Source organism: Cyprinodon tularosa, unplaced genomic scaffold, assembly GCF_016077235.1.
Source record: "Cyprinodon tularosa strain WSP-4 unplaced genomic scaffold, ASM1607723v1 ctg132, whole genome shotgun sequence".
Lineage (NCBI taxonomy): Eukaryota > Metazoa > Chordata > Actinopteri > Cyprinodontiformes > Cyprinodontidae > Cyprinodon > Cyprinodon tularosa.
In genome coordinates, this window is record NW_024038137.1 from 1,157,091 (window position 1) to 1,178,606 (window position 21,516).

The 21,516-nt window shown below is 34.8% G+C and overlaps 2 protein-coding genes across 6 annotated transcripts in view; one reads left to right on the top strand and one right to left on the bottom strand.

The window, feature by feature from the left end:
* Positions 1 to 7,415: 7,415 nt before the first annotated feature.
* LOC119778367 (toll-like receptor 5) lies at positions 7,416 to 11,792 on the bottom strand. The gene is made up of 2 exons (XM_038277556.1): positions 11,549 to 11,792; positions 7,416 to 9,311 (listed from the first exon to the last, which is right to left on the bottom strand). The coding sequence occupies exons 1-2, from the start codon at positions 11,627 to 11,629 to the stop codon at positions 7,422 to 7,424; spliced, it is 1,971 nt and encodes a 656-aa protein (XP_038133484.1). The 5' UTR covers positions 11,630 to 11,792; the 3' UTR covers positions 7,416 to 7,421.
* A 3,050-nt stretch (positions 11,793 to 14,842) lies between these two features.
* Positions 14,843 to 21,516, top strand: part of LOC119778368 (dystrobrevin beta-like) — a 55,368-nt gene continuing 48,694 nt past the window's right edge. For 4 of the 5 annotated variants that reach the window (XM_038277557.1, XM_038277559.1, XM_038277560.1 and 1 more), the window contains exon 1: positions 14,844 to 15,069. The gene's annotated coding sequence lies outside the window, so the exon portion shown is untranslated. Of the gene's footprint in view, positions 15,070 to 21,516 lie in introns of all 5 variants that reach the window. The other variant, XM_038277561.1, reaches the window with a different exon arrangement.

Below are 21,516 nucleotides of genomic sequence, written 5' to 3' on the forward strand. Positions count from 1 at the left end.
AAAACCAAACCCATGGGAACAGACAACCAATTATGCAACTGAAATTAATTTGCATGATTTAAGTCAACACTAATGTCTGAGATTGGTATCTTGGAGACCTAACAAACTGGCACATTACCAAAAGATTTAAAACTGCATGTAACTTTGCACAGTGGGAAGTAAAACAAATTGAACTCTACAAATTTTACATTCTTGAACAATTAAATCAGGTGTTCCAGTTTTGAACTTCTGTTTTACAAAGAGTGTTAATTACTCCTATTGTTACCACAAGCATGCCACCATATTGCCTTGGGCATGTACTGGTTTGCAATCAACCCAGCAGAAAATGGAAGCAGATCCAAGTCTCAGGTTACTAACAGAAAGGCATTTCAAGGACACAGTTTGTAAAAAATTACTCAAAATTTAAGTCCTACACTTTATCCACATCAGGAAGTCATTTAGGGCATTTAAGTAAATTCAAGCTGCAAATACTCTCTTCTTCATTTGGCTTTTACAATAAGAAAACTAAGTATAGTAGTTGTCAAGAGTAACAAGTACCTTTTTTCTAAATTTACTTATCTGTTTTAAAATATTTTAAGTGTTTACTTTTTAAATTTAATTGACCTTGTATATGAAGTTGTCCTTTTAAAGTGCAGTTATACTGGTTTTACTTCTGACAAGAAAAGAGCTAATTTAAGGTATCAGGCTGTGATTTGATTTAAATATTTAATGAAGATTAAAACTTAACACATGTTTAGAAACCAATTCTCTGAGCATTAAAACACTCTATCCCTATGATCTATGTTGTTTACGATAAAAATGTTATGGCTGTTTTTCTATTGTTAATTTCCACAAAACATAAGTTATTCATCATGTACAGATAATATAAAAAAAAAAAAAAAAACTAAATTTAACACATTTTTCAAGATCCAACCAAACTACTGGTTTAATATAAGTAATGTTTTGACAAAAATAGTTTAAAATGTTCTTTTTGAATTAAACAATTAGAAAAACAAACACTTTTTCCAGATTTTGAATTTTGTAATAAAGTAGTTTTTCCTTCATTTATTTGCCAATTTTTTGTTCTTTGTGGATCAGAGAATCAAATATTCGAAAACAAATCAGTGAAAAATTAAAGGAATTCCTCTAAAATGAGGAAAAAGAATCAAATTAGGGTTTATTTTTATCCTTCAAGTACCAGACAGCTTCCTCGGTGAATGTTTCTCATCTGGCAACATGCAGCCCAACCATGTCCAAACCAATAATCTCGACATGAGGCAGAAATTTTCTCCATGAGGAAAAACCTGCAAGGAGTCGCAGCTGTAGTTCAAACGTGACTGTGTAAGCTTCTCAGCTCCTGCAAATCATGCAGTAAATCAAAGGGTTTCTGTTAAATTGACCTAATTTCAGAGTAGTTTTAACAGTGTGAATATCTGTCTTCTGAGTCTGACGTTGATATGGTCCAGATTAAGCAATCTGTTCTGACAGGAGTCAGGTGTCTACAGTGTACAGGGTCACCAGGTTCGTCCCTTAAAGGGGTAAACCGAGGGGAATCAGGATGACTAAATGCCTCTGTTTTATTAATGCAGCAGGTTTAGTTGCAGCTTAACCCCCCAGGATGAGTTGATCAGTCTGTAGCCGTAGTGAAAGAGCAGTTTTGTTTCTATTCTCAGACACATGATCCAAACCTGAGATCCAAATGTTGATAATTATTGGGAAGAATGCAGATTTGGATGTTTTTTGCACTAGAAGTTGCACTAATAAGGAAACCAGTCCTATGGGAAACATTGATTTTAAAACAATAATTTAAAATGTACTTTTCCATCACATGCCATTTCTAGGGAGCTTCAAATCTGTTAACCTAATTTTGCATCTATCTGGAATTTTATCAATATGTGTACAAAGCTGACCCCATTTGTTTTAACATAAGCACATTAGCAAAAGCTATTTAGCTGAAAATGAGATAATTGACATATTTTTTACACCAGTAGAAGAATTCATGATTTGTGCAAATAAGGAAGAAAAAAGAGTAAACAAAACATTGAAGGAGAAGCTGTCTGAAAGATTGTTTGCAGGTTGAACGTGCTGCGTGATGCAGCAACGTTACTCATTTGTATTCCCTCAGCATAATGTAAATCATAAATTATGATCCACATTTTAGGGTAGCCTACAGCGCCAGGAGGACTGAGGCTGGTAAGAAATGAAATGTATGAAAAGACCATCTATTCCCACACAAACAGCACTTTGTCCATTTAAAAGGTGACAGTTGAAAAATATATAAACGTGATTTGTTTTGGTTGTGAGGGTGGGGGAGGGTGGAGGTGGAAGATGGAGGGGGTGGTTGACAGATGTTTGGATTCGAAGACAATCAGGAAGTGAGGGAAATAAAAGCAGAGGAGGTGGATACTGAGCTTGTTTCCATGGCAACCTGGTGCTGGAACGTGGATAGGGTTGATGGGGGGTTTTGTGGTTCGCCGGTGCTCGTGTTTTTATGGAGACGCAAATATAAAAACCTTCAGCTGCCTCTGTATAGACTTCCTCTCATTTTGTGTCCTTTTTTTCAACCATTTGAAAGCAAACATTTTTCAGCCCATCTTGGATACTGATATGAAGACTTGAGGTGTATCCAGGATGGAAAAAAATAAAATATTTCTGGTAACATTCAGGGAATCAATCCCAAAAAAATAACAATATTTACATCTTCTATAGTACTCCTGCAGAAAAGGAATCAAAAGGTGCCTCTTCAGACGTTCTAGGGTATCTGTTTTTTTTGAAGTCTAAAGATCTGAGAATGGTGGGAATTCATTTTCTAATTTCTTTATTGGTTTTCTTTTTGTTCTTAGAATAAACTTGTGTTCATTCTATAAGTATTTTTCAAGAACTGGTTTGCATTTCATGCTTTAAAAAGGTTTAGTGGTTTTCCTTCAAGTTACGATAATTACAGCCAGAAACTGAGAAATATTCAGATTTTCAAAAATAAAAAAATCATTGGATCCAGTGTTTTTATTACTTACTAGTTAAGTTTTCCAAAACTGCCCTGTCTTGCAAGAGGAGAAGAAAACAAAAAATGTCTTATTGGAAGTATTTCTACATATTTAATCCCTTTCATCACTCAGGGTATAGACATTTGAATGATCTTAATATATGTTAATCAGGATAATACAAATTGATCTTCATCACAGCACACAAAAAGCATATAACAAAGAACTGCCTGCATTGTAAACAAAGTTGGACAATTAGTTAGGTACAGTATCATGCATAAATCAAAATGCTGAGTCTGTCAAGCCGTTAAAAGAAATAGCAAAATGTTGGCCAGAAGAATCTCTTTTTTTTAATAAGATCTTGTTGCTGTAGGGAACAAAAGCCTTTTTTTTGTTTTCCACAAACTGAATGGTTCACTCATTTTAAAAAGGTCACTTTTTGCTATAAAACCAAATCAGGAAGAGTGAAATACTTTTATATGGATGTGATATTGTAAGATGTACTGATATTGGGGCCTAAAGCATATTTTCTAAATAACCAAAAGGCTGAGGTGTAACATACACAGTAAAAAAGATTACTGTTTTTTGTTTGTTTGCTTTTAGTAAGATGAGGCAACCTGTAATGGCACAAGTTAAAAACATCCCCAATACTGATGCAAAATGTATTAATTCAGGTCCGAATGTGTCATGAACACAGCCAAAAGCAGCATCCAACAAGCTTGTGTAAACATAATAATGTCTATGCTAAAACATCTCCACTTGTGACCAAAATAGGTGAGAAAGATGCTGCATGACTCTGTATGAAACTGTGGAAGAGCTGAGGAAAGCTGAGAGTCGATTATTTAATGTTATTAGTGTAAAACCGTTTCTGTTAAAAAAAAAAAATGTTGCCTGCTTTTTAGGTGTCTTTTTTCATTTTGCTCTTTATAATCAAAAAAAGGAAAATACCAATATTAGATAAATTATATTTTAAAATGGCTTCATAAGCTCAAATGTATTCAAGACCTGAAACTTAAATATAAGGTGTCCTAGACTTTGTTTATTTATAGACTACTGATTAAGTAAAAAAATAATTAATAAATACATAAATAAATAAAAAAAACTGCAAACAATTTGTCATCTTGAGGGTCTGATGACCTTCAGACCTTCTTTTCTAAATAGTTTTCCCTTGTATTTTTTCTTCTATTGTGACATTTTGTTCTTTAAAGACTTATTAAACCTATGTGAAGAATCCTTTTAAACCTCATAATTGTCTGCATCTTAGTAAGGTTCACTAATTCAAGCCATGCTCAATAAATAACTGTCCCTGGAGCTCCCTCTGCTGATCTAAAAATGGTATTAAAGTTCATTCAAACATTAGCTCTATTTAATTTTATTATACCTAGGTTTCATTTTAGACACCCTTTAGGAAAATAACAGTCATAAACCTAATATATCTAACATCTACAGACCAAACCAAAGAGAGAATCTAGAGAGAATAGCTACAGTGGAAATCTTAGAAATATACAAATGATCCTGTATACTATAAAATAAAACACCCAGTTTTACTAAAATATGTTAAGTAATCAGAACTCAGTTCTCACTAACTCGGATATGTTCACACTAAATTAGTGCTGTGAACTGTCGAATAAAAGAATGCTGTTAAAATATTTTAAATAGAACTCAAATACAGTAGATTAAGTAGTTTAAAGTACTTGGGACTTTTGTAGATCAACTTGATCTCTCCAGGTGGCCAGACAACACCGTGAGTAATGCTGTTGTTGCATCTTTGCAATGGTTCTGTGTATGTGGCTGATTTGGTGGGGGTAAGTTTAGGTATGCACGATATAATCGGCCCCCTATCGGTATCGGCCTGTATCGGCCTTAAAACTGAATATTGGACATCGGCCACCCCACTGATATTTAACCCGATATTTGATCAGCTTCTGAGTTTCTAAAGTCTAAAAAAAAAATAAAAAAAATACTGCTTCTTCTTCTTCTTCGTCAAAAACTTCTTTTTTACAGACTTAAAAACTTCTATCTTCATATGCTGATATATTGCCATTCAAAAACACCATATCAATCTCTTTTACTAATGAAATATTGCTATATGTCATCGTTATGCTACGAAATCCCCCGAAAATTCACGAAATTTTGCCATATTTTTATATGTTGATATATTGACGCGGTATCGATCTGTTTTACTAACAAAATCTCACAAGAATTAGCAAAATATCATGAGAGTTTGTAACAGAACGATGAAATTTCACAAGATTTTGAAAGTACCGCATTTTTAAAAATCAATTTGATATCAGCATATGAAAATATATATGAGTATATTATTTTTCCAAGTGTCAGAAATGGATAACAAAACTGCTATTTTCAATGACTATGTATTTTTGTCCAGCTTTAACATCGGTATCGATATCAGTTATCGGCTACATGAGTTTTAAAATATCGGCATATCGGATATCGGCCAAAATCCCAATATCGTGCATCCCAAGTAAGTTGTTCTCTTCTGAGTGGTTGATATGTCAAATATCACAGATCAAGAATCCCAGTCAACTGGGTTCTTAAACTTTCAAACAAATAGCTTTTAATTATTAAAATTAAAATACCCATAATTCAGTCAAAACTAATTCTGAAGAGCATTTTGGGATTCAATCAGGAAGCTCCCTGAAATTAGACGAGCTGTAAAGGCTGGTTCCCTGTTAAAAGCTATCTGTCTTGGTAAGGTGTACTTGCATAATAACAATTTCTATATACTAACACTTTTAACTAAGTAAGTAGCATAATTTCTAAACTTCACTCAGTATTTTGATGTCTTGAATATTATTTATTTGATTGATATTTTATTTTGTTTAAAGTGGGATATATAGTTAAGTGTATAGTAATTTTCCTCTTATACATTTTACTGTTTCTGCTCTAGATGCAACATTTACTCATACTTCAAATGTCAATCAATTCTAAAACTGAAAACTAAAACTTTATTTACCTTTAGATTTATAATTATCTGTACTGGACTGGTATTGCTAAAGACCCGGGTAGATTTAATTAAATAATATTAAATTGTGCATGCATGTTAAACATTTTGCTCAATTAATTTTGCTAATTGATAGTTAAATATAAATTAAATTCAGGTAAAACATTAAGTAAATGTAACACCTTTCTTTGTTAAATTATACTTTTTCTTCCAGTTATATCTACTTAACATTTTTGGTCATATCGACACAATTTTATTATTGGTTTTCACCAAGGGTTACTATTATATTGACTGAAGATTTTTATTAGATTTACTCAATTTATGTTATTTAATTTTTTTTAACTTGCATTAACTAAATTCATAAGTTATTTTACTTAATTTTACAGCTTTTAAATTTACTCAATGTTTTTAAGTGTAAAAATGCTGCACTGATTTAATTAAGTACTGTGCAGTATTATTTCTTTGAGTGTATATTTTTGAGGCAAAAACGTGCATACATTTATAAAATCATTATTAACACATTTAACACAGTATTTTTTGCTATATTATTTTATCAAATTTCTATTTAACTACAGTAGAGGGTACAAACACTGTGCTCCTAAAGGGGCTTTCACGCAGAGGGAATCCACACATAAGTAAAACAGACCCTCTCAAGCTGGACAAATATTCACCTCCTAAAACATTTGTTTGTGTTAATAATTTTCTTTGTCACGTTTAAATAATTTAGAAAAGAACCAAAAAGGTACAGTGAAAATTTAAAAAAATAAAAAGGTCTTAGATGTGTGGAAAAAATGTGTTTAATAGGCTGGCATTTATGACACAGGCAGCTACAGGAACAAAGTTGTTTTTCAGTCTATTGTTCCTTATTGTGACGCTAATAGATTTCATGCATGATGGCAACTGTTGCAGCAGGCGTTTAATTAAATACACCTTTGTTGCTCCAAATGTTTATTTTCAGAAGCATTCAGAGCAGTGTAGAGTTCCAACCATCTGCACTGCATATTTTATAGTTATCCAAAGTGTATACTGGTTTGTACCCGGTGGACCTTGAAAACCATACAAACAGTGAAAGAAGAATAGGATCTAAACATAGATGGGATTAAAAAGAGTACAGCTCTTCTAAAAATTACACTTATTACATCAAACACATTTATCAAAGAGAAATTATTTATTAGGGGAAGGATAATTAAATTACTATATGAAACCTTGTCGATGGGATTTAAATGACAACACAAAATAGGGTTAAACATTTCAGAAAAAAATGTCATTTCATGATCAGATATCAAAAAATGTAAAAGCAGGTGAGAGACTTATTCAGCCAGCGGAGATAAATATGAAATGGTGGAGGAGTTTCAGAACTACTAAAAGTTCTGATTATGAAGCATTTTCTATATCAAGTTTGTTTGATTTGTTTCAAGAAAAATAAAAATAATAACAAAAGAGTTCAAATGCAAACCTTGAGAAACTTATGAAAATAGATAAAGTCAACATTTAATCACTCAGGTATTGCTTCTATCTGCTTTTAGCCGAGCAGAATAATCTAACAGCGGCATCTTATAGAAACCAGCAGGGAATTCACACCTGAACTCCTCAATAGGAGTCAAAAACTTCACCTTGGTCTGTTTCATCCACGTCAGGAAGCTCTTCAGACCAGCATTACAATAAAATCTGTTCCTGGACAGATCTAGGAAGCTTAGAGCGTGGAAAGCAGCTGGGTTTGGGGAAGCTATGAAATTATCAGAGAGGTAGAGGGTTTCCAGACTTTTTGGTAACACACCAGGCTGGAGATATACCAGGGCATTGGAAGAGAGGTCCATCTTTAGCACTGAGGTGAGAACCTTAAAGATGCCTTGAGGAAGATCTTGCAGACCGTTAGAGCTTAAGTTAAGACTGGTCACATTTCCCAAGTTCTGGAACAGCTCCAGGCATTTACCTTGAGCCCAGATGGTCTGCAAAGAGCTGTCCTGAAGATCCAGAACTTCAACATTAGATGGAGCAATGGGCCTACTGAGTGTGCACCACTTGATAGTGTTACCTCCGTAAAAGAGCTGCTTCAGGCGTTTCATCTGATTCAAGAATATGTAAACACCCCCCAGGTCAGTTAATCTGTTGTTCTGAACACTCAGATAGGAGATGTTACGGGCAAACTGAGTGATAGTATTCACTGATGAGGATATGAGCCTATTGTTTTTCAGATTAAGGATGTCTAAATTTGGTAAAGATGCAGGAAAACCTAATTCCTTCAAAGAGTTATCAGAAAGATCCAGGAATTTAAGGTTTGGATGTCCAGTAAATGAGCCATAACCCAAAACACCCACATGATTGTGAGATAAATCTAAAATTTCCAGGTTTGTGAGAGAGGAAAAGGTGTAAGCATAGATTTCTCCGAGCAGATTGTGTGACAGGTTGAGTATTTTCAAATTGTTCTGAAGTCCTTCAAATGCTTTTCTGTGTATCTGATTAACTTTGTTTTGAGAAAGATTAATTTGAGTGATTTCTTTCAGGGGACTGAAAACTCTCTGACTTAATGCAAATATTCTGCTTTTGGACAGATCCAGAGAGAGAACTGAACTGTTTTTCAAGCCTTCAAAAGTGTGGAGGTCTGGATCTGGGAGATTACTGAATGAGAATCCTTTCCCTATGTGTCCAGAGATTTTAAGGTGAGATATGTTCGTGCCACTAATGGCTCTGAAAAACATTCTTAATTGATCCACACTAAGTCCACTGTTGGACAAGTCAAGAGTCTGGAAAGACATTCCCCTGAAAGGATTCCCACATTTCATCCAATCAAAGCTCTCCTTTGACATGTTCCTCAGGTAGATACCCTTAAGGCTCAAACGTGTGAAGTGTTTTCCTTTGAAACCAACAAGGTCCGACTCACAGATTTCATTAATTTGGTTAAGCTCCAGATTCAAGTTAGCCAAATCGGTCATGTTTACAAAGAACCCAGACGGTTGGAGTCTCTTTACCTGGTTCCAGTTTAGATCCAAAGTCTGCAAAGATAAAAGCGGTTCCAGATATTTTCCTGACAGGATGGACTCATTAAGTGAACAGTAATTCAAGTGTAGACTCTGGATGCTGGACAATCCAGCGAAGGCAAGCGGTTCCAGCTGAAGACCAGGGTTGGAGTCGAGGACCAGCCTCCGGAGGCGTCTCTGTCTGCTGAAGGCATTATTCCGGATCACGAGCTGCACTGTCTGCTGCCCGAGGTCCAGCTCCTGCAGCTCCTCCAGACCGGACAGCGAGGTGGTGTTGATCTCACTGATCTTATTATTCCCCAGGAACAAATGGGTGATGTGGGGGGGAAGAGGAGGAACCGAGTTGAGATTTTTAAACGCACACAGGGCGATGGAGCCTGCAATGAGGCATGATGGGAAGCAACCTTCCATCTGTAAGTAAAGGTTGAGAAAAAATATGAAATGATGATTTTATTGAAATTTTCTGGTATCATTCAGACATGTGCATCTAAATTAATTAGAGTATCATTGAAAAGATTTCAGTAAAACTCATATAGGTTCATCACTCTCAGTGAAAAAAAATGATTCAGTTGTTCTAGAAAATGTGAAAATTACATAAAATCTTTAAAAGCAAGTTTTTAATGAAGAGTTTATCTTGATAATAATGATTGATTATCTAAATAATTTAGCTCAGGGATGTTTTCTGTGTTTTAACTTTAAAAAACGGCCAATAGGTTTTTTTAACCACAGTTTTTCCTTCCACCTGTCAGGAATCCAGTTTGTGTGGTCTGTTTTTGTGTTTCCTTTTTTCCTCCACCAGGTGGAGCCCTGTCCTCATTGGGCCTCCATGCACACCTGCAGCTCGTTGCCTCATTACCTGTGGAGTGCTCTTAAGCTGCTGACTGCCACTACCTCGACGTGTTCGCCAGTTTGAGGTACTCTAGCCATGCTTAGTTTAGCAGAGTCTAACCTGAGTTTTTGTTTAGCCAGTTTTGGGTACTCTAGCCGAGCTGAGTTTTGCTGAGTCAAACTGAGTTGTTGTCTACCTGAGTTTTAACCTCGCTGTTTTTTTCTTCGCCTCTCGGCAGGACGTCATCCCGCAAACTGGATGCTTCGGACCTTCTCTACCCTGGAAGGATCTTCTGAGAACCAAACTGAGCTGAGGATTCAAGTTTGTGGTTTGGATCAACCTTTTCCCCCGAGGATTGTCTGGGGCTTCTCTCTGAGCAGGGGGTTCATCTCCGCAATTACCCGTTCAAGTACCGCAGGAAATCTAAGTGGCAGTCAGCTTCTCCGTTCACCAAGGAACAACGGCAGTCTGGGACATGGAACATCCAACACAGACTGGATTCAATTAAAGACACCTTTTTCTGGAAACGCAAGTCTGCAACCTATTCCTCCTCTTAAAGTTAAAGAATCTAATTTCCAACTGAGCCTGAACTAACCGCAGTGTCTTCCACTCACTTTCCAGTTTCGGTTTAACAGTGTTCACAGCAGCACTGGACTCATCTCATTATACTAAATAAACCTGTTATACTTTTCCCTGGTCTCTCTGTTTGGTCTTCTGAATTTGTGTCAGATCTTTAACTAAATCATGACACCACCTAATTTTCCAATCATACATCTTAACTCTTGTAAGTCATGAGGTTAAAAAAAATCTGTCCTAATTTGTGGTTTATGTTGTGTCTCAAATTAACACTGCTTCTAAAACAATTGAATCTGGTTTGACATGATGTAACCTGATGACAACTTTCACTCTGTCTTGTACAGCAGTCATTACTCATTCATTAATTTTATTTATTAGACAGGAAAAGGTTAAAAGCAACGCAATAAGGTTCCAGGAATGCATAATATGTATACATTTTCCTTTTGTAAAGAAAATTGTAGATACACTATTTTGAAATTTTTTTGTGCTTAATTAAAGAGTTCCTTTGCTTTAAAAAGCATCCAATCTTTACTGCTAAAACTGACTCGGATGTACAAAAAAAAAAAAAAAAAAGCCTTAAAATAAACACATTTTTCTATTAAAGCTTAATCACAGGCGGGACAACTTTACTTCTGGAAGGTTAATCCATTGTGAAAAAAAAACCCGTCCATCTTAAGCAAAAGTATTTCAAAACAAATCAACTGTAACACATTTTTGGCACCTTTATCAATTTTTACATAATTCTATTTTGGTAAATAAATATTACTGTTTGCTTTTGTTTTTATTCTTTTAAACTCCACAACTTCCTTTCCCCTTGATGCAATAATAGAAGTATTTTTTTAACTGCAGCACAAAATGGGAAAGGTGAGAGAATATACAATTTAACGTATTCTATATGTGCTGCTTTCACAGCACATTTGGGATGCTCTTTTTAGTCTTTTGCGATGAGTATGCATGGTACATACCGTACTGTAATTCTGCTCTAACTTTGTTTCATTTAGCAAATATTTGAACTGATTAGTTATCTTTGTCATATATTTTGTTGTATACAATTTTTTTCAAACCACTGTAAAAATAATATATATGAACAAAAGACATAACACAGGTTTATATACGTAATCATAATAAGAATAAACAAAAAAATGTTAAAAAACGATATACAGTTGATCCCAAATATTTTAGATGGACCAAACAGTAAGCGTGTTCTCAAAAAACTCAAATTATTCAACGTAACTCTCCATACCTGTATGAAAACACCAAGCACAACCATCTGAAGGCCAAAGGTCCACATCTTTCTGCTGCTTCTTCTAAATTGAACAACCATCCTGTCTTCAACCAGGCAACCCTCTATCTGCTGCAGAGGCTCATGGTTTCAAGCTTTTTATTTGTGGTTGTTTCATGTCATTGTTCCTGTTATGCAGTATTTCCCCTGTTACCCAGGTTTACAAGAGGCAGGGAAGTACATCTGCGTGTTTACAGCCCTCTGATGATAGTTTGCACTGTAAGGGTTAGGGTAACATGCTGCATTGCACAACTGGCTTGAAAAAAAGTTTTCAGCTTGCTAAATCATGGGGAAATTCAACGGAAAACATTTTGATGATAAAAAAATAAATAAATGGAGGAAAACATCTGTATTTGACCGAAGGGGAACTTAAATGTGTTCCTTGATGAAATACTAACTTTCTATATTTTGTAGCTCTATGCAACAATCTAAAACATTTGAATAATAACTGTATAGAAGCTCTATCAGATGTCTATTTTTTCTTAACAGATTCCCAGTGGGAATCTGGAAATATACTGGATATGTTTGGACATGCAATGCTGTTCAGCTATCTTCAGTCATCTCTTTTCTTTTTCTTTTTTTTTAACTAAAGAAACCCACATGATTTGAATCTTAAAATAGTCATTATAACAAGTTATTCTTGTTTTCTGGATGTCCATTCATGTTTTTATTTGCTGGGCTCCGAAATGCTAACCTATGAGCACAAACATTCTCAAAATCTGTTGTTTTGGTGACCTCTATTTAGGCACACACCTTGCATTTTATACATTATGACACATATTTATATTTCTATCCAACAGGCTGATTCTCATTCAGAGGGGAGTTTCCTGTTTTATGTACTGTAACACCAAATTTTGTGATTTTTTTTAATTCATCCATATGTTAGAGGACATTAGAAATACAATAAATGTACTTTAAGCTTTTACAAAAGAGTGGAAACATCAAAGTGATTAGGGGAAATAATTGTTTTGTACAATAGTCAAGGAATACTGAATGTCTTGTGGTGTGAATGCATGTTTATGTGAAGTTTGTACCACAGGCCTGTTGAATTTCACAACCAACTGCATATAAAGGTTATTCAAACATAGAGGGGGGGAAAAAGGAGAAATACTGTTGGACTTTGCAACAAAATTAATCCTGGTTCTTGCTTTCCACCTCTACTGGGTCTACAGAGAACCAACACAATTTTGCATATTACCTTCTTTAACTTTAGAAATATTATGACAAATTGTGACAAGAAAATAGCTAAGAAAGTTTTTTGTTTGTTTTTAAAGCTAATACTAGCAAAACAAAGGGTTCATATTCTAAAAAAAATAAAATAAAAAATGCTGCTTTCAAGTGACACTAATGTCATAATTTCTCTACATCTAACTTTGTTTTATGGGGAAAACTTTTCATATTTGTTGTTTGGCAACCATTAATTAATTTTTTTCCTAAAATTAAGGGACAATGAGTTTAGACATCATTTAAACATCTGGTTTGATCATTTCTTAATAAAGATCATAACATAAAATGAGGTGTGCTTTGCAGGGGCAGAGCTAGATGGGGGGCCAGGGTTGGCCATGGCCACCCTTAGCCAATCATTGGTCACCCTCACATTTATTTCCCTCTAATACAGATGGTGGCAACAGTAATACTCTCAAATGGAATATTCAAAACATTTTAATTCTTCATATATTAACAACTACTTGACAAAAAAAAAACACAGTGGTTAATTATGCACATCAATATACTAACATTAAAGTTGATGAGTACAGAATTCAAGCAGAAATAGAGTTTGTGTTAAATGGGGTAAAAAGAAAATGTGTCTCTAGGAGTCATCTAGGAGTCTTTACTGAAATCATCGATAAATAACTATTTTAATAAAAATGTATTAAATAATTTGTTTATGTAGATATAAGTACTTCTAAATATCAATTTTATGCAGAATGATTACTGATAAAAGTAGGTAATTGATGCCAATTGAAAAGATGTTCACCCAAAACTCAAACCTGAAAGAATTGTATCCACTATACCTTTTATTTAAAAAGCACGGATGTTTGAGTATTGTTGTCTATTTGTTAGCAAAGGCTGTAGGAAAGTATAATTTGTCTTTATTAAGAAGATATTGATGTTTTGCTCGTTAATTTTCCTGTTGGAACATTGTAGATTAACCGTGAGGTTTTGGTGCCTATCTACTTTCAGCCAAAATTAACGTGCAAAACATCCATATTTTCTAAATAAAGACAAACTTTACTTTCTTACAGCCTTTGCTAACAAATAGATGCATATATTTAAACATCCGTGCTTTCTAAATAAAAGGTATGGTGGATACAATTTTCAGTTTTGATATCTGGGGCGTAAATCTTTTCCATCGTCATTACTTACCTTCTTGTATCAATAAACATTCTGCATAAAACTGATATTTACAAGCACTAATAAATAATTTGATTATTTGATCAGTTCTTATTAAAATTTGTATTTATCTATGATTTCACTGAAGAGATGACTTGCAGAGACACATTTTCTCTTTACCGCATATAACACAAAATCCAATTCTGAAAAGAGCATGAAAGATGTATTATCATGTTTGATGTTAGTATATTGATGTGCATAATTCACCCCAAAAAATATAAATGTTTTGAATATTCCACTTGAGAGTATTACTGCTGCCACCATCTGTATGAGAGGGGAAAAATGGTAGGGGTGGCCACAGGGGTGGCCATTGATTGGCTAAGGGTGGCCATGGCCAACCCTGGCCCCCCCATCTAGCTCCACCCCTGCAAAGCACACCTCATTTTATGTTATGATCTTTATTAAGAAATTATCAAACCAGATGTTTAAATGATGTCTAAACTCATTGTCCCTTAATTTTAGGAAACAAATACATTAATGGATCCCACACAACAAATATGAAAAGTTTTCCCCAAAAAACAAAGTTAGATGCAGAGAAATTATAAAATTGTTGTCACTTGAAAGCAGCAATTTTTTTATTTTTATTTTTTGATAATATGAACCCTTTTTGCTAGTGGCCCCCCATCTTGCTCCGCCCCTGCCTTTTGGGCCCTAGAAAACTTTGGGTCAGCCCTGTGTTTCTTCTTCTTCTTTTTTTTTTTTTTTTATTATTTACAATGTTAAAATAAAAAAAAAGGACAATGCGGTTTTTGTTCTCATTTTCAATAAAAGCTTTCTCCTATAGTGGCGTGTAGTCTGATACTGAATGAACAGATCTGTAAAAGGGGTGGAAGCAGAAACAAGCAGAGGAGTGACTTTCTTTCAAAAATAGTTCACTTCATCGCAGCAGCAACCGGTGCAGTAGCTGCTGCGGGCGGCTGAGGAGGGTGACAGACATGGCTCTTTGCGGAAATAAATAACGGGACTGGTGAAAGACAACATCCTAACTCAGACAGAAAAAAAGTGAAGGGGGGACTGAAGAAATTTGACCGCAAGAAGGTTTCTGAGTTCATGTATTTGTACGATAATACCTGCCGAAAATAGTCCCGGTGAGTAAAGCTCGTCTCGTGTAGCATGTTGGATTTAAACACTGTGTGGTTAAACAAGCGTAATTCGACGTTTTAATTACACTAAACCTGACTTTTTATTGCTTAAAAGTTTAGTTTGGGAGGGAGAGGCTCTAAAAAGCGCATTCATTCGGGGGGAACAAGGTGAACAGGGAGTTAAACTTTCCAGCAACATGGCCGCTCAGATGTCACTCAGCTTCCCCCAAAGCTGGCACATCTTGAGAGAAATTCTGTACGCATCTTTCTTCTTCTTCTCAATTACAGGTGTTAATCGTTGGAAGTGATGGTGTTCTCAAAAAACCGTTAGAGGAGTAGAGTTTTTTTTTCTTTAATCGAAAGGGCTGGCTTCCCCTGCTGTGAACAGTCATGCCCACTTTTTAAATCAAAACGGCTATTGGTTTTCACGTCCTCCTCAGAGGGAGGAACGTTATTCCATTCGAAAATCTGGCAATTGTTAAATTCTCTTCCGTTATGTCCAAAATACCACCTCTGCAGTTTCATTTAAAACATTTATTGAAAATAACAGTGCTCAAAAATAAATTCGGCTTGCTTATCTAAGGGCAAGTACCTTGTATATTATAAGTACTTGTATATTTATATTTCATTCTCAATGTTTAAGTTGATGAATCTTCTCTGTCCAGACGCGCTTACAATCGTGTTTAAAAATAAGCTCTTATTCAGAAAAAAAAGCAAGAAAATTAACAGTAGATAACTTAGTTGTACAAGCCATACACAACTGCCTTATTTATATATGATATATATTCAAAAATACATTTTAATTTCCACATTTGCTGCACATTTATCTGTAATCAAATGCCCTTTTGTCGCTTTTCATTATATGTGTTTTTGGATAAAAATCTGATTTTTGATGAGGAATTTTGATTTAAAAGAATAAAAAAGCAACAGTTATGTGACAACTTATATTATTTTACAGAAGACAGTAACAATGTGGGCTTAATGCATGAGTAGAAAAAAATACCAGAAAAACTGTTCAGGAAATAACCCCCATTCTAAAAAAAAAAGTGTTTTTGGGTTGGATCTTGCAAAGCAGGAAGGATTGACACTTTCTTATCATAAACATTTAGATTCATGTTCTTAATTACCCTTATATTATTAATCTAAATAATTACAATGGCAGTTTTTATTGTTTTTGTTTTCTAGGACTAGTGGAGTTTGTTTTAAACCAAATACTGAAATTAATCATTGTGTTTTTATGTTTTCTTAAAAAAACAAACAAATAAAAAACAAGTGCTTTTCAAACTTGGTCTTATTTTGATACCAAAACAAAGCACTGTTGCATCTACAGTTTGCTGGAAGCTTACTGAAATATTGCATTATTAATAATGTGTATTTATTTTCTCATGGTCATAGATACACCTTTCATATTTTAGTGTAAATCAAGGGTAGCAAAGTCTTCTGGGGCTTTTATCCTCTTAATTTGCTTCAGCACAGCTATATTTCAGTGAAAGCGCATTAGCAGGTTTTTTTCAGAACTTGATGAAATAGCTGAGGATGGGTCTGTTTATGATAAAATATCTAGAAAATCCTGGTTGGTGAACTCTAAATGATATACTATACCCCTATTGTAAAATTCAACCATCCCTTTTTGCCTTTGTTTTCACTTATAATACATTTAAAAAATCTATACACTGTTAGTCTTAAACTAGGCACAATACAGTGTTAGTTTACCATTATTTGACCCAGTTATCAAACCACTGGCACCTCCTGACCAACTTTAAAGGAGGAATAAGCAGCTGAATTCAAGGTTTATATGGTATATGCTGTTGTCAGATATTTACGGTAAAATTCCAATGTGCTCAACTGATATAGACATGCAAAGAGTGATGCAGAGTCATTTGATCATTACTGTTGGACATGACATCAGACTGCATTGCTTTCAAAAATTAGGTAACATATTTGTTCAGGAAATAAGCAAAAAAAGCAACAACTGGTGCTTGCCTTTCTTGGAGAAACTTAATCATCTCTACATCTTTTTTTTTTTTTTATTAAATATCTTTAAGACTTCTCCATCTATAAACAAGTCACCAGTATTAAACCTTTTTTAACCCCCATTTGGTCTTTTTTGGACTATCCCTGGTCAGTTTCTCTTATTGACTTCCATGTTTGCAGGCTGCTGCTCATTTTGTCCACATGAAATGCCAAACGCTGAGCTTGGTTTTGGCAACTTTGTCAACTCTTATATGATTGGCTTAGGAACCAGGAAGTAATCATGGGCTAAATGATGCACCAAAGTAGTTCCACAGCTTACCTCTAGGATTGCAAACAGAAAATTATTGATGGAGAGGACCTACGCTTTATAGGGAATGTTACGTGCTTCCCGGTTGAAGAATCAGAATGATTTTGGTAATTTTCACTACACAAGCACCAGCATGAAATCCATAAATTCTTCAACTCCTGTTCAATGTACATTGACATTGTGTTATTAGGTATCAAAGTTACATGAGATGAGAAAGTATCATGAATTGACCAGTGTTTTATTCAAGGAGGTGGCGGAGACAAGCTTTTTGTTGCGCGTCCCTGATCTGCAACTCTGCTCCTCCACTCTCCTCTTGAGCCGCCTTATCTCATTACTCTTTCTGTGGTCTTACACTGATTCCCCTCTGCTTCTATCTGTGCTCAGAATGCTCTCTCCTCTTCCCCCTGTTGTTGGATGATTTGTCCCCCTATTTTGGGCCCTCTGACCAAAAAAAACATCGACCAACAACTAGCATAAAAAAATCTGTGGTCTTCATAATGATCTTCCGGTCGCTGATCGTAGTCGATCTAATTTTTACTAAACTTTATTCTTTTTTTTATAAATGCATCAAAATTGTTGTTAATTATACAGCAATACAGTTTATAATATAAACGCACCCTGTTTATAAAATGAAAAAGGAAAATTGAATCAAACAGATGAACATTCTGTCCAACAAATAGATTTTATAAAAAAGCCATTTGTTAATAAATGACTCTTTTTACAGCACACAATCTTTTTGTTAGTTAATCACATTCCTTTAACTTGCAACTGAAACCTTTACGCAGATTTATTCATCTCATGTTCCTTTCCAAAGAAAGTAGCTAAAAAGTTGACCATGAAAAGAACAGATAAAAAGATCTGATAAGTTGGGTCATGTGCGGACAACTTTTCAGCCTGCTAGGTACGTACTGTGTGCTTCTGGCAAGGGAGGGTTTGTTTACACTTAAAACAGGGCGAAATGAAACGGCAAACAAGAATTAGCCATCTGCTTTTTTTTTCTTTTTCTGGGATCCACCAGCCTATAGCGAAAAAAAGGAAGTAGATCTGCAAAAGAATCTGTTCTATCTTTACAAAAGCTTTTATCTTTCCATGCATATGGAAAGACTGAAGTTGTTGGTTTTGCTGCACAGCCGAACATTGCAACTATCTTCTCTGTGTGTGGGGAGATAATAGCAGTGAGGATAAAACCTATGATTAGTCTGGTTTAAATAATTCCACAGGAATCAGATTATAGTGAAATTAAAGCGCTCTTCGTTTTGCATGTTGGAGTAATTGCTGCAAAGTTCACAGCAGCCTCACAGCTCTTCAGCCAATTACTGTTTTACATGAGTGAATCCTCTGAGCTGGAGCACAACGTAGCTTGTAGCGTTGCCACGAGGAAGAAAAATGTCACAGCAGACTTGTTCCTATGATAGAATTGACATTTCTTTCAGCGATGCTTGAGAGTATATTTGCGTAAGAGCTTGTTTGAATTCCTGTTCAGGTTATTCTGAGGTCATTGAAACTGATGTGTGTTTGCACAAAAAGTCAGGTGAATTTGGAAATGTTCCCTGTGCTACTTTTTTTGGAATGAAATTGAAGAATGCAAGTAATTCAGGCTTTATATCTTGTTCACATCATCATCCTCGCACCACTATTCAGTCTGCTCTCCACACAACATAAGACACAACTTTCACTTCCTATCTGCACGTCTTGCACGCTCACCCTCTTCCTTTCACCAACTCGGTTTTTTACTCTTTCATGCTTCCTTCCGGTTTCTTTAAATCAACTCATTTTCTGTTACATCGTCATCCTGCTCCATTTCTTTCTCTCTATTGCTTTTTCATTTAAATCATTCTTGCTTTGATTTCCTCTGTAAATACATGAATAAAGGAAATAGAAGAGCTGGTTTGAATCAAATCTGATCTGGATCTCTGCAAAGGTGAATTTGCAAGAGTGGAGCCTAATAATAGGATATGCATGCTGTAATTTGATGCTGCCGTTATAAAGCATTGAATGTTCTGGCTTAAACAATGCAGGCGCCTATGTTGGTGGGGCAAGTTAGTTCTAGTGCAAGTGAGACAATGAAATATGATCTGTGGCAGAGTCTGAAGGGTTCCCAGTTATTTTAGAGGAGGCAGATTAACCTCATCATTAATTTGTTTTTTTATAAATAACTTCCTTTGTGCTTGTTAAAATTTTTCGGTTAGATTTTGCATAGTCTTGTTCAGAGTGTATGTATATATGTATATATATATATATATATATATATATATATATATATATGGTATATGGTATATATATATATATGGTATATGGTATATATATATGGTATATGGTATATGGTATATATATATGGTATATGGTATATGGTATATATATATATATATATGGTATATATATATATATATATATATATATGGTATATATATATATATATATATATATATATATGGTATATGGTATATATATATGGTATATGGTATATATACGGTGTATATATATATATATATATATATATATATATATATATATGGTATATATACGGTATATATATATATATATATATATATGGTATATATACGGTATATATCTTTATATATATATGGTATATATCTTTATATACGATATATAGATATATATATTAGTGCTGTTAATCGCGATTAATCGCATCAATGCCTAAGTTAACTCGCGATTAATCGCATTTTAATCGCACATTTTTTTCCTGATTGAAAATCATTTAAATACTCTCGATGACATACAAAAAAATACATACAGGCTAGGTTTGTGCCAATGTTCTTTTTTTTAAATTAGAACAGGTCACAGATGCTGATTTATGCCATAGAAACATATGGCAAGAAGATGGGGAGGCATGTAGCAAAAAATAACAAATATGTAGGCAAAAAAAGGCCCTGAAAACAGGCTGATGTAAAAGACAGTCTTTACAGTTAATACAGTCTTTTGAACAAAGACAAGCATTTTACCCTACTGCTATAAAATGCAGTAGAGTTAACATTAGATGTTAATTAACCAAGATAATAATGAACAATTTTCAATCAATACATCAAAATCAATAGACCGACATTACTAGATGGAGGTAGTCTATGCTCTAGAAAGTTACTTTTCAGCCTCTTAACAAAAATGAGAACACACACACACACACACCCACCCACCCACACACACACACACACACCCACATACGTGATACTGACCTGTGGCGTACACAGACGGCAAGAGTGCCGTAGCAGATTCCATTTCACCTCAGTAATCTGTGTTCTCAGCGTATTTCAGGTTGCTACTAGTTACCAGACACTCAACTTGTTTGTTGGTGGTGGGGCTTAAAGAAAAGGCACTAGCGTCACCCAGTGTATGAGCGTCTTTTTCCCTTGAGGAGCTCCGCTCTCGAAGCCTATGAGAAATGCATACACTGGGGGAAAATAGCCCCGCCTTCTCGCAGGCTGCAGCGGGATGTACTTGGAAAATTGTACCATAAAACCACATAGCGTTAATCTCACGTTAAAAAAATTATCGCCGTTAAAATGGCCTCGCGTTAATAACGCGATAATTTTGACAGCACTAATATATATATATATATATATCTATATATATATATATATATATACATATATATATATATATATATATACATATATATACATAGATAGAGATAGATATATATATATAGATATATACAATATAGATATATACGATATATATATACGATATATATATATACCGTAAATTCTCTAATATTGGCCTGTATTCCAATAGCGGCCGGGACTCTAACATTGGCCGGTCTCGCTGTCAGAGGAGGTAAATAATGGCCGGTCTCTAATACAGGCCAGGGCTATAAACGTTTTTTATGGGCATACCTCAACATTATACTTGTGGTAGTAAGTAACATACAAGTAACACAGCCCTGCGCAGCTGGACGACAGGCCCTGACTGCTGCCCGTCTGCGCGAGGAAGAGAACAGACACGCAGCAGAACAGGAGGAGCGCGAGTGATGAGGAGATTAAAGGGAGAGATGAAGAGGAGGAGAAAAACTGAGGAGGAGAATTAAACAGAATTGGAGGATTTTTTATTTTTTTTTACTTCAAACCAAGCGAGACATGGTAACTGTACTTTTTCAATAAATGAACCTAGTGTTTTATAGGTTCAAATAGACACAAAATCTCATTTTTATTCATTCC